General features: G+C 47.4%; 1 protein-coding gene across 1 annotated transcript in view; it reads left to right on the top strand.

Moving 5' to 3' along the window:
- The window catches only part of mtnr1aa (melatonin receptor 1A a), a 33783-nt gene extending 22388 nt beyond the window's left edge, over positions 1–11395 (top strand). The window contains exon 2 of the mRNA XM_062555498.1: positions 10399–11395. Coding sequence (XP_062411482.1) covers positions 10399–11267 — 869 coding nt within the window. The 3' untranslated portion in view covers positions 11268–11395. The remainder of the gene's footprint in view (positions 1–10398) is intronic.
- Positions 11396–12111: the final 716 nt, after the last annotated feature.

The raw sequence follows: 12111 nt of genomic DNA, 5'->3' as shown, positions 1-12111 counted from the left end.
CTCTCTGTCGCTCTCCTTGTCTACCTCAATTTCTACCCGCTCTTGAGCACCACACTCAGAAAGGGCGCTCTATGTTGCCAAGGACTCTCATTTGGTAACCTGACTTTCGCCAGATCCTGTAGTTCGCTGTCTGCTTCACACAAGGATCTGGGACTTCTCGATAGGAGATGTATTTCTGAAGGCGGGTCCTTGTAAAACATCCTCGCATGTGATTCGATAAACCACTTGCCTGTTATCTTGAATGACGTGCTAGGCTTCTTCAAGCTCTTGCCAAACCCGGTCGGAAGAAGAGTAAAAACATCCTTGCCACCAATAAATGTCTTCAAAACTATTCTCTGTTAATCTTTTAAAGAATGAATACTCGATAGATTCGACAAAACGGTTGAAATAGCAGAATCAATGTCAGCACAAGACTCCTCGCTGCGTGCCGCCATTGTTATTTGAATCAAACACTCGCTTCGGCGCTCCTGATTGGTTGCTTATTTTTTGATCACTGGCCCAGGGGTTTGGATTGCCCTCGCGTCCAGACCCTTGTGTGGAGCTCAGCGAAACGCCTCTGGTGGAGCATGGCGGAACTACAAGGGTCTGGCGAGAGTCAGGCTACTCATTTGGGACCCTGGGCCTGACAACTCACCCTTTGCTCTCATTAACGTCGGCTGCCATGAGCCCTCTTCAGACTCTATAGTGGCGTCCTCTGGCCAGCTCAGTCCAGCTGGGAGAGGGAGAGGAAGAGGAGGAGGAAGAGGAGGCCGAAGGCCCGTGGGGAGCGCTGGGACGGGTCACTGTGAGACGCGTCGTCCATTGTGATTATTTAAGGGGCCGGGATGGGCAGTTTGTTACAGTCGGCACGGTGACGGCACACGCATGCAAATGTCCTGATTAGGAACGCAGCTGAGGGAGCTCACTGTCCACCGGGTCCACTGCTGCTGGAACAGCTCACACTCCTCCTGATTAGGGCCACTCAGCCCTAAAAACATCAGTGAGTGTGTGTGTGTGTGTGTGTGTGTGTGTGTGTGTGTACGCCCATGGAAGAGAGTCAGAACCCCATGTGTGAGAGAGGAGGTCCTGTGAAGCAGCTGAGGTAAAGTGCTGTACCGCTCGAGGGATCTCTGTGTGTGTGTGTGTGTGTGTGTGTGTGTGTGTGTGTGTGTGCAGTTGGGAATGCGGCCATATTCATAATTATATTCAATTCAGGGATTTGTGCCTAGGGCCTCAGAGTACAGTTCTCTATCTGCCCCCAATATACACTCAGACAAACACACACATACACACACACACACGCACACTCATGCATGCATAGTAAAACATTCACTGATGCATACACACTGTACACAAACTCAGCCTAATATTAACACACACACACACACACACACACACACTGTACACATGCTTCCTCCCCCACCTCCACCCCCTCAAACACACACATCCATATCCAGTCACTCACTTGTTCAGCAGAGGCCGAGTGAGGTCGGCTAATAGTTGACAGTCTGCTTCTCCAGCTGTGGAACTACCCCCAGCTGTGCCGTTACCGTGTCGACCATAAAGGGGACACAGCTGCAAGGTCACCATGCCACTCAGCGCCATCACATGGACTTGTTTTTCATTCATTTGTTGACTTTTTTGTTGTTGTTGTTTTTGTTGTTTAATGAACGGGCTTACCATTTGTGAATGGCGCTCGATAGGCAAATGTCTCGGTTGCTTGTATTTGGGCTTAGAGTAAGTGACTCTTGCTGAAACAGAATGTCAAAACATGGGACAGGTAGTGCAGTGGATGGAGGAAGAGCAGACCCACTGGCTCGGAAGGCAGGGGACACACACTCTCAGGTGGGGAAGGGTGGGTGGCTTGGGATTGGGCTTGATCAGGAGTTCTTTCATCGAGACAGTGGACATGTTGGCAGCTGCCCTCTGGCTCAGGAGGCTGTCAGTAAGCTTCACCACCCCCGTCAGCTACACAGAAACAAACAAACACACGCACACACATTTCCCACGCACACCTACTCACACACACACACACACACACACTAACTCATTGTCAAACACACAAAGCCTCACTCACACGGACCTGGCCAGATGCAGAGTGTAATGGCACCTGTGGCACATTGTCGGGTCGGATCCCTCCAGAGAGACGCTGAGCGGCGCTGACAGGCGTCTCCACACCAGGCCCAAATGGGGGGTAAATGCCACCGCAGCCCCTCACGCCCCGCATCACCTCACAGCCGAGTAGGCAGCCCTGCCCAGCGTTAGCTCCGGGCCTGACCCGGGCCTGACCTGAGCCAGCCCAATGCAAGTGCTTGTCCCATCTGTTTCCTCAACCTTGATGGAAACCCTTTGATGCTTTGTTTGTTTTTAGTTCTTTTTTTCTAACTTTTCTTTTCTTATTTCTTTTTTTTTTTTCCGTTGAAGCTGGAGTGAGGAGAGTATAATCAGAGCTTGTTTTCCTCTTCTCGACTATCGATTCCTTGAGCTCAGGGCCTGGTGTCTAGGAAGGAGCAGTGCATGTGAGAGAAGCACGGCGCCTCTCAGACTTCCCCCACATTTCCATTATATGTTTGTTTTTGTGTGTGTGTGTGTGTGTGGCTTTCTTTGGCCCACAGCTACATCTCACAAGGACTTTAAACAGACAGCATGAATATGGAAAAGAGGAGAGAGGAATGCATCAATGCCGTTTTTGTGAAGTTCTGTGTGAATAGCATGGAGAGAGAAAGAGGACAAAAAACAAATTCATCACTTGCCTTGGGCTTGCTTGAGGCAGAAACCTCCGGGAGAAATACATTTGTTTTGTGAAACAAGGAGAGAACGCACCATGGAGAACAAAGTCAGGTCTCAGGCAACTTCCGGTAGAGTCCGTAAACATTTTGATAATCCAAAGAGGGCAACGAGTCCTCTCTTTGAGCTTTCTGTTGGTAGTTATCGTGAATAAAGTGAGGGGTGGGGGTTCTTTTTTCCCCACTGTGTATTTGCCTGCCGAGTTCGGATGAAGATGATGCTTTGAGAGAAACACTTTCGAAACCACTACGACTATATAACGATGATGACACAGCTACAGGGTCTGTCAAAGTTTCTATTTTTTTGGTGGACGATTCCTGAGCCACCTGGCTAGCAGACCACCAGTACACATGAAACTTGGCACGCCTGTAACCCCACATGGCTGATACGGAACAGAAGGTTTTCCGCCCAGGATGGGCGTGTATCGCACAGTAGCCATTGTGCAATAAATATTATGTAATTTTTATGGAAAGCTGCATGGCCTCTTGGATGGCATCACCCTTAATTTTTGGAGTAGCGTCATGATGAATGACATCAATGCAGAAATGTACTACTTCAAATTGCAAGATCACTACCAAATATTTTGGATGCACACCATACTGTTTTCCTTTGTAAGGGGCACAGCAACTGATTTTCTCAAGAACTACTTATATTAAGCTAGTTTTTAGATTTAGTAGGCTGAAACATAATGCACATTTTGTGTGATGATGTATGATTATGTTCATAAAACACATAGGGCACTCATTTGAATCCACAATGAGCACTACATACCTTGCTGAAACCATGCAATAGCAAACAGGGTTAATACTAGTATTTGCTAATTTATTGACATGTCACACGGTGCAATGTAGCATAAATCAATTTATAGCATCTAGAGAAACATGATGGATGTCGACTTTTTGTCAGTAATTGACACGTTTTGTCGTCTTCAAGTTGTAGCTACGTTTCATGGAAATGGTGTCACTTTAAGCTAGTTAATGCACAGAAAACGTTGTGCTCGTGTGTAGCGAGGTGTTCCATGGTATTAAATTAGCTAAATGTTTTTGTGCTCTTTTCATTACTGTAAATGCCATTAGCTTGTGCGGGTGAGTATAAATGCATTGCATTGTGCAGTTGCCTGGCACACAAAGTATAGCCCATAAGCATATTTTTGACACACAATACTATTTTTACTGTTTTTTAAACACGTTTTCCTTTCACATTCCTTAAGAACGTGGACCCCCTTTCTCCTGAAAGTAAAATTATACATTGCTGTTTGTGCTCAAACTGTGCATATTATATTGCACTGTCAATTAATTATTGATTCCCCAGGGGAGAGGACTTGTCGAGGTTTTGAAGTAGACACTAGACTATGGGGAACTTTGGTGGCCTTCTGTACTTTGTTTGCATAGTAGGTGGCAATATCCAGCTGCAGCAATCATAAGTACTGCTCTGTGGTAGCCTCCATTTCTCTTCATTGTGTCTTTCTTGAATTTCCCCCTGGGGATCAATAAAGTATCTATCTATCTATCTATCTTCTTGTGGCCTAATGAATTTTGAATATTAGTTATTTTTGGCAAAAAAGAGTAGTTTACTGTGAGATGCACTTGTTATTGGACCTATTTGCCAAAAGCTTTTCTTTCTTGTCTTCCTCGTCCACCTATTTTCCGGTTCCCTACACTCCATTTGAAGACATTTATTACTCTCTCATCCTGTATCTCTCTTGTCTCTCCATCCTCCTCTCTTCCGTGCCTATCCTCTCTCTCTCTCTCTCTCTCTCTCTCTCTCTCTCTCTCTCTCTCTCTCCCGGTTCTCCTCTCCTCTTCTCCTCTGCTTGATTCTCTGCCGAGCGCAGAAATAAACTCGGCTGGCACCACCGTGTGCTATGACAGACATCTCCAGAACAAGCAGGCAGATTTGTATATATGCCCATATTTATCTACTGCATATGCTTCTCTGTGTGAGACTATGACTGTTTGTGTGTGTGTATGTGTGTATATCTGTGTTTGTGTGTGTGTGTGTGTGTGTGTGTGTGTGTGTGTGTGTGTGTGTGTGTGTGTGTGCGTCTGCATTATTATTCTGGTGAGCTTCTGTAAATGGCCTGTCAGAGCAAGAGAAAGATAGAAAGAGACGGAGAGAACGAGAGAGCGAGATGTTGAAAAGGTGGAGAGGAAGGTTCCCTAAAGAGAAAGAAGACAGAAGAGAAATAGACATGCAGGGGCAGAATTGAGTGGAGAAAATGAGCAATATGAAAGCGAAAGAAGGAGAAGGAGTTACAGTATATAGATAAGTTTCCCAACAGCAGCCTCGTGTCTCCCGCTAGCACTGCTTTAGTGTCATTCACAAGCACATCTGTAAATCCAATAAAGCCTAACGATGCTGCATCGCTGCCTGGTCTGCCTCTATCAAAGGTCTCTAAATTATGCACTGACCTCTGTCATCTCAGCTGCGCAGTACACAGAAGCATATTTCCTCTCACAAACGCAGATCACATACTCGCCCGAAGACATAACTCTCGCTTGCATACACACACAAACATGCACTTTCACATATTATCTGTGAGGTCAATCAAATATCCTTGGGCTTAATGTGAGAGGTTTGTTGTTTCCACCAGTTGGGATGTGTGTGTGTGTGTGTGTGTGTGTGTGTGTGTGTGTGTGTGTGTGTGTGTGTGTGTGTGTGTGTGTGTGTGTGTGTGTGTGTGTGTGTGTGTGTGTGTGTGTGTGTGTGTGTGTGTGTGTGTGTGTGTGTGTGTGTGTGTGTGTGTGTGTGTGTGTGTGTGTGCGCGTGTGTGTGTGTAGGGGGGGGTATTTATGGGGAAAGCACCGATTATTTTCATTCTCCATTTTTCTCGAGCCTGTCATCAGTGGGCACCGCCTGCAGCGGGCATGCATGCAGATGAGTCAGTGTAAAGGAGCGGGGTTTGCCCACCGGCGCCACACGTCACAGGCAGCTCTGCCCGCTCTGCCCCGATGGCGCCAGCCTGCCTGCCTGCCTGCCCGCTTGCGTGCCCGCCCAACCGGCCCGTCGGCCTCTCCTGGCACCCCTGTCCTGCGGATCACAGACGAGCTGAATTATTGACACGCATGCAGATGTGGACGCACCAGGGACAGATACATAAATGATCATTGAGGGGGAAAATGAGCGGGAAGCTAATTACCCCACACTGTAGTGGCAGGAAAAAGGGCGTGAGAGTGGGAACGCGGGAATGAAAGAAGGATTGAGAGAATGGAGAGAAAAGAGAGAGAGAAAGACAGAAAGAGAAAAAATGTGCAATTACAGTAGAACCCTCCGCAGGTCCCTCCACCGACCCCTCCAGCCTTGCTTCTGCGTGTCGGAGAGCAGCACATGTCTTGACATATTGAAATGAGTTCACATCCCTGTGGCATTTACCATACATTAACATACATTACGGCGAAGGTTATGCATAATCCAGCGGCCCAGAGGGGCCAGGGTGCGGGGTGACCGCGGTGAGGCCTCACCTGACCTTTCTGACTGGGTTCCCTTTACAAACGACCTTACTCTGCACTGTGACCTTGCCTGGGGATAATTATCTACCCTGGCTGCCACTCCATGTTCAACCAGGATTTACACACACAAACACACACACACACACAAGCATACACACTCACACACACACACACACACCTACACACACACACGCAACCATACACACACCATTATTTGTTCTCTCTGCTCTTTTTACTGGTGATAAACTTTGACCATTGAATGAAGAAGTTATCATTATGATTGCTGTCATAGAAACTTTATTATTAACTTATGCTACCCATACATCAGAGGATTTTTTAAAGACCACAGTTTCACACCCACTCGTGTCTAAAGACAAGTCTCAGATTTTATAGTCACAGACTATGATGTTGCAATGACTAGAAAGGACTTGCAGGGTCACTATTTATGGTAATGGTGATGGTTATGCTATTTGGCAGTCGCCTTTGTCCAAAGTGATTGTACAAGACTGCAACTAGATTCCTTTCCTATGTCCTATCATACACTAAGTATTAACAGGAAATCAACAAGGCTGGTATGAATGACCCATACAGCCTACTCAAAGTCATCTGTTCTGCAGCATTGTTTCATGTGTGACGGCCCCAGCCTGCGGTGTTATGCATATAACAGCATCCAATTAGATTATGTTATGTTTCCATATGCATGGGCCAGTATAGGTGAAGTGTGTAGATCCGTAGAAGTATTTTCAGGCAGGACATTGGGCTATAGAGTTTTCTGTCATGTGGAACACTAATAATTTATATAATAAATAGCAAACAATCATATAGGCTATGGCTAATGCCTATCCACTTTGCCTCTTCCTGTTTCCTGTAAAAAGCTCACTATTGGTGTTTATACAGTCCATGTCACTATTTGCACGAGCCAAGACTTAAAAGACCTGCCATAATATCACCTATAATAACACAATTGTGATATTGCCATAAGGTCGAGAGGAGGAAAAGACTTAAAACCATGAGGATTGCCACCTAACAATAAATAATCTAAAGCTTACTAAAGCTCTTATGATTTCGACTTTGAAATGTAGTCTCTGAATTTGAAATTGCCTGAAATTCATATGTTTTTTTTTAAAGGCATTTACTTCACTGTGATAATGCTTCTCATTTCTGCTAACCTGCACAAAAGAAGTCGTACTTCTGTTTCAATTGACCTTTCTCACACCGGTCACCTTTGTCATGCCAGGCTCACGGGGCACACTGTGTAGTGCCGGCGGCACACTGGGTCATGTGAGATGTTCTCGCGCCCGCTTGCGTGCCCCTGTGGAAGCGGCTCACGCTTCATTGGCTCCTGGAAGGACTTGTCATGGATGGTTCGTCAGGTGGAGTTTGGAGGTCAAGTCATGTGCTAGAGGTCGCATCTCTAGGCACTGCACTCCAACTAGGCCAGAGAAACGTTATACATTAGTGACTTCAGGGCGCTCCGACACCTTTTCTCTCTGCGCTGTGCTGTGCTATGCAACAAAATGCGGAGAACGGGGAAAAAAGATCAGGAAACGCATCCGGCCTGAAATCCTTATCTCACCATAATCCAGGCGAGGTCATCGAGGGACAAGCTAATAGCTATTGCAACCGCATGGGAAAAATAACTCTTAGAAAGGTGGCTTGCATGCCTGCGCCTGCAGTTTGTGTGCTTGTGTGTGTGTGTGTGTGTGCGTGTGTGTGTGTGTGTGTGTGTGTGTGTGTGTGTGTGTGTGTGTGTGTGTGTGTTTGTGTGTGTGTGTGTGTGTGTGTGTGTGTACAGTATGTGTGTGTGTGGTTAGAGAATTAATCCATTGGCAGGGCCAGGGCTGAGGTTTCTCATAGGGCTCAGTCAGCCCTCCTAGTCCCCTGGCACACACCACCCACCCCCCCCCCCACCCCCCCACCCCCACCCCCACACTTCTTGTAAGACACCCGCAGAGGCCTTGTCACCGCGGGGAATAGGAAGTGACCTCGCTGATCCTGCCGTCACCTCACATCAGCTCTGTTGAGCGCAGCCACAAATGCCACGGCAGGGCAACGGAGGGGCGGCGACGGCGTGGCAGCATTCTCGGGGGTTGTTGGTGTGCCACCCCGGGGAGCGCGGGCACAGGCTTCCCCCGTCACACGATCGCAGGTGCTCCTGAGCCCTCCTCTGCTCTCAGGGACGTGGGCACTGACAGAGGCCCTGAGGACCCCTCTTAATTAATAACCTTCAAGGTCACCCCCCCCCCCCCCCCCACACACACACACACACACACACTCCCCTCCCCAAAAGAATGCCTGGCACTCAGTGAGTGGAAAAAGGAAAAGGAGGAAAGCAACTGCACATAAGCGCCCGGCTGCTGAGCTTGACTCCATGCCACTGGCAGTGGCGTCGCTATGATTGGCATAGTAGCCGCGGGCACCTCAGCGTTCGGTCCAGGCAGCGCAGGACAGCCCAGCCCAGTGCTGCGCGGCGCGGCTGATATTTTTCTCCACTCTCTCCTCATGTGCTCGTGTACGGCGGTGCGCCTGCTGCCTCATTTACACTAGCGAGCGCTCGAGACGCAACGCGCGGGGGAAAAAAAGCAAACTCTAGCTTTGTTGAGAAATGGGATGGCGTTATGCCACCTTCTTATCACTGCCACAGAAGTGTGTTTGCCTCGAGTGCTGCTCTCTCTATCTCTCTCTCTCCCTCCCCCTCTCTCTCGTGAAAATTCCTCCTCGTCATTGTCTTGACGGCACAGGGAAGCAGCACTTATGCCAAGTCCCCCGTCAATGGGCCTGGTGTGGCATGTGCTAATGAGACAAGACTCGTGGCTTCACTGATTGCTGGTTCCTGGGAAGAGCTTTGTGCTGTAGAGAGTGTGTCTGTGTTTGTTTGCCTCCAAACAACATTTGTGAGCTACTCCTTTCCCCAAATAGCTGCGTGAACAAGTTCTGATTTGGGAGTTTGCATGTTTGTCAAGAGTAGGCTCCGAGAGAGAATCTGAGAATCTGTTACTATGTGAAAACTGGGAGTGTGTCACTTTGACAGTGCCTTTCCGAGAGAGTGTGTGAATGTGTGTGTGAACGGTGTCGCACACCTTCAGCAATGTGAGAGAGGGCGAAATCGCACATCAGCTCAGCTTTAACATGGTTCAGCTCAGCTGAGAGTAGAGTCTAGCGCTTGCCACGATGGCATTTAGCCTTAATTAGAGTGTTAGATAATCATTTGGCTCTGTTCACAATGTCGAGTCCTTCACCTCGATGCCAATTATAAATGCACATTAATTAAATCAGGACCTAGACCCATTTTCTACCTAATCCTCTGTCAGCAGTCCTGGGCTGAAGCACCATATACAGCACTGACCCAGGGGTACTTTATTAATACATGCACAACTCCACATTAACATATATGAAAATGCATATGTAGATATGCATACATACACACACATACACACACACACACACACATACTGTACACCCTCATACATGGACAAAAAAAAATAGGAATCCCCCCACATGCAGTCCCAAGCTCACACATGCATGTTCCCCTATAGTCCCCCAGGATGGGCTTGTGTGGGTATCGTCTTTCTCACATCAGCTCAGCTGTGCGTTGGTTTGAGGCTTTGTGCCGTAGCATGCAGAAAAAGTGTTCACCTCAGCACAATCCCACATGCGGCTAATACTGTTAATGCCTTCTGCCTGAGTCATGGCCCATGATTTCAGATGCAATAACCAAGGCCCACGAGAGCGCTCAATAATAACAGTGCAGTGCCATGGATTGTATTTTTGAATCCGTTCTGTATCGTTTTAATAATGATAATAATAACTTTATTGTTGTCCACAAAAGTAGACATTTGTCTTTGTCTCCACAGGTGGGTTTCTAAAACACAGATAGCCTACAATAAATAGACAATAAATGCATAACAACAAATAGCACAATCACCCTTTAAAACATCAATAAATAACACTTCCACAACACACCAGTATCAAAAATGTGGATATCTTGCATGGACTATTGTGAATTGAGTAGTGATATTAAACTTGGTATGAATGACTTTTGGTAAATGTTTTTCCTTTCTTCTCTTTCCTCTGTCTTTTTTCCCTTCTTCTTCTCTCTCTCTCTCTCTCTCTCTCTCTCTTCTCTTTCCTCTGCCTTTTTTCCCTTCCTCTTCTTCTCTCCCTCTCTCCCTCTCTTTCTCAGGTAACATCTTTGTGGTGAGCCTGGCCGTGGCGGACCTGGTGGTGGCCATCTACCCCTACCCTCTGGTGCTGACCTCCATCTTCCACAACGGATGGAACCTGGGCTACATGCACTGCCAGATCAGCGGCTTCCTGATGGGCGTCAGCGTGATCGGCTCCATCTTCAACATCACGGGCATCGCCATCAACCGCTACTGCTACATCTGCCACAGCCTCAAGTACGACAAGCTGTACAGCGACAAGAACTCCGTGTGCTACGTGCTGCTCATCTGGGCGCTGACGGTGGTGGCCATCGTGCCCAACCTGTTCGTGGGCTCGCTGCAGTACGACCCGCGCGTCTACTCCTGCACCTTCGAGCAGTCGGCCAGCTCGGCGTACACCATCGCCGTGGTCTTCTTCCACTTCATCCTGCCCATCATGATCGTCACCTACTGCTACCTGCGCATCTGGATCCTGGTCATCCAGGTGCGGCGGCGCGTCAAGCCCGACAACCGGCCCAAGCTGACGCCGCACGACGTGCGGAACTTCATCACCATGTTCGTGGTGTTCGTACTGTTCGCCGTCTGCTGGGCGCCGCTCAACTTCATCGGCCTGGCGGTGGCCATCGACCCGGTCACTGTGGTGCCGCTCATTCCCGAGTGGCTCTTCGTCGCCAGCTACTTCATGGCCTACTTCAACAGCTGCCTTAACGCCATCGTCTACGGCGTGCTCAACCAGAATTTCCGGCGCGAGTACAAGCGCATCGTGGTGTCGGTGTGCACGGCGCGCATCTTCTTCCAGGACAGCTCCAACGACGCGGCCGAGAGACTCAAGAGCAAACCCTCGCCCCTCATGACCAACAACAACCAGGTCAAAGTGGACTCGGTCTGAGGGGCGGACCAGAGAGGGGACTCAACGGGGAGAACTAAACGGACCACGGGGCTGGGGAGAGTTAAGAGAAAATAACAAGTGCAGTACGGACAAAAGATGGTTCATCAAGATACAAGAAAACAAAAATAGACCTGAGCGATCAAAACAAGCAAAGGATGTAGATGATGCATACCAAATACTCACAAAAATGAACAAACAAACAAACAAACAAACAAACAAACAAGCAGCTTCCACTCTTACTGTGCTCTCTATGCCTCTATACAATCAATGACAAAACAGGGGGAATGAATCACATCATTTACCAAGCACTTTCATTTTGTCTGTTGCTTATAAATATGAATATATATATATATGAATATATATGAATTTTTATTTTTTATTTTGTTGTTTCAAGGTACCTGAAAAGTTGTATGATGTATTTTTTGCTTCAGTGTTTACAGTGATGATATATATAAAAAGTCAATGTAAGTGGTATTATGTATTTATTTTATATTAAGTATGTATAGATCAACATAAGAATATATAAATATGATATATATCTATATGAAAAATGTCATTTCACTTGCTGTGACTATTCAATGGAGGGTGAAGATGACAAACCTTTATCAGTCAAATGCCATGAAGAAACCCAGCTACTTTCTACAGATGCCTGGTCAGAACCATGTACCGTATAACCAAAAGAGATTTGCTCTAAAGCTGTTAACAGTTTCAAAGAAACAACCTCAAGCGGTGTGACACTGTTCTACTGCCCATGGAGGAAGCAATACGTCCAAGTCACGACCCTGCCCACCCCTTGCAAAAACTATCCCCAACACTGTGGAAGACGCGTCTGCCTATTACGGGA

This window comes from Sardina pilchardus, chromosome 2, assembly GCF_963854185.1.
Source record: "Sardina pilchardus chromosome 2, fSarPil1.1, whole genome shotgun sequence".
In the NCBI taxonomy this organism is placed as follows: Eukaryota; Metazoa; Chordata; class Actinopteri; order Clupeiformes; family Clupeidae; genus Sardina; species Sardina pilchardus.
The sequence above is the reverse complement of the archived record's forward strand: the minus strand, read 5'-3'. Positions and strand labels throughout refer to the sequence as shown.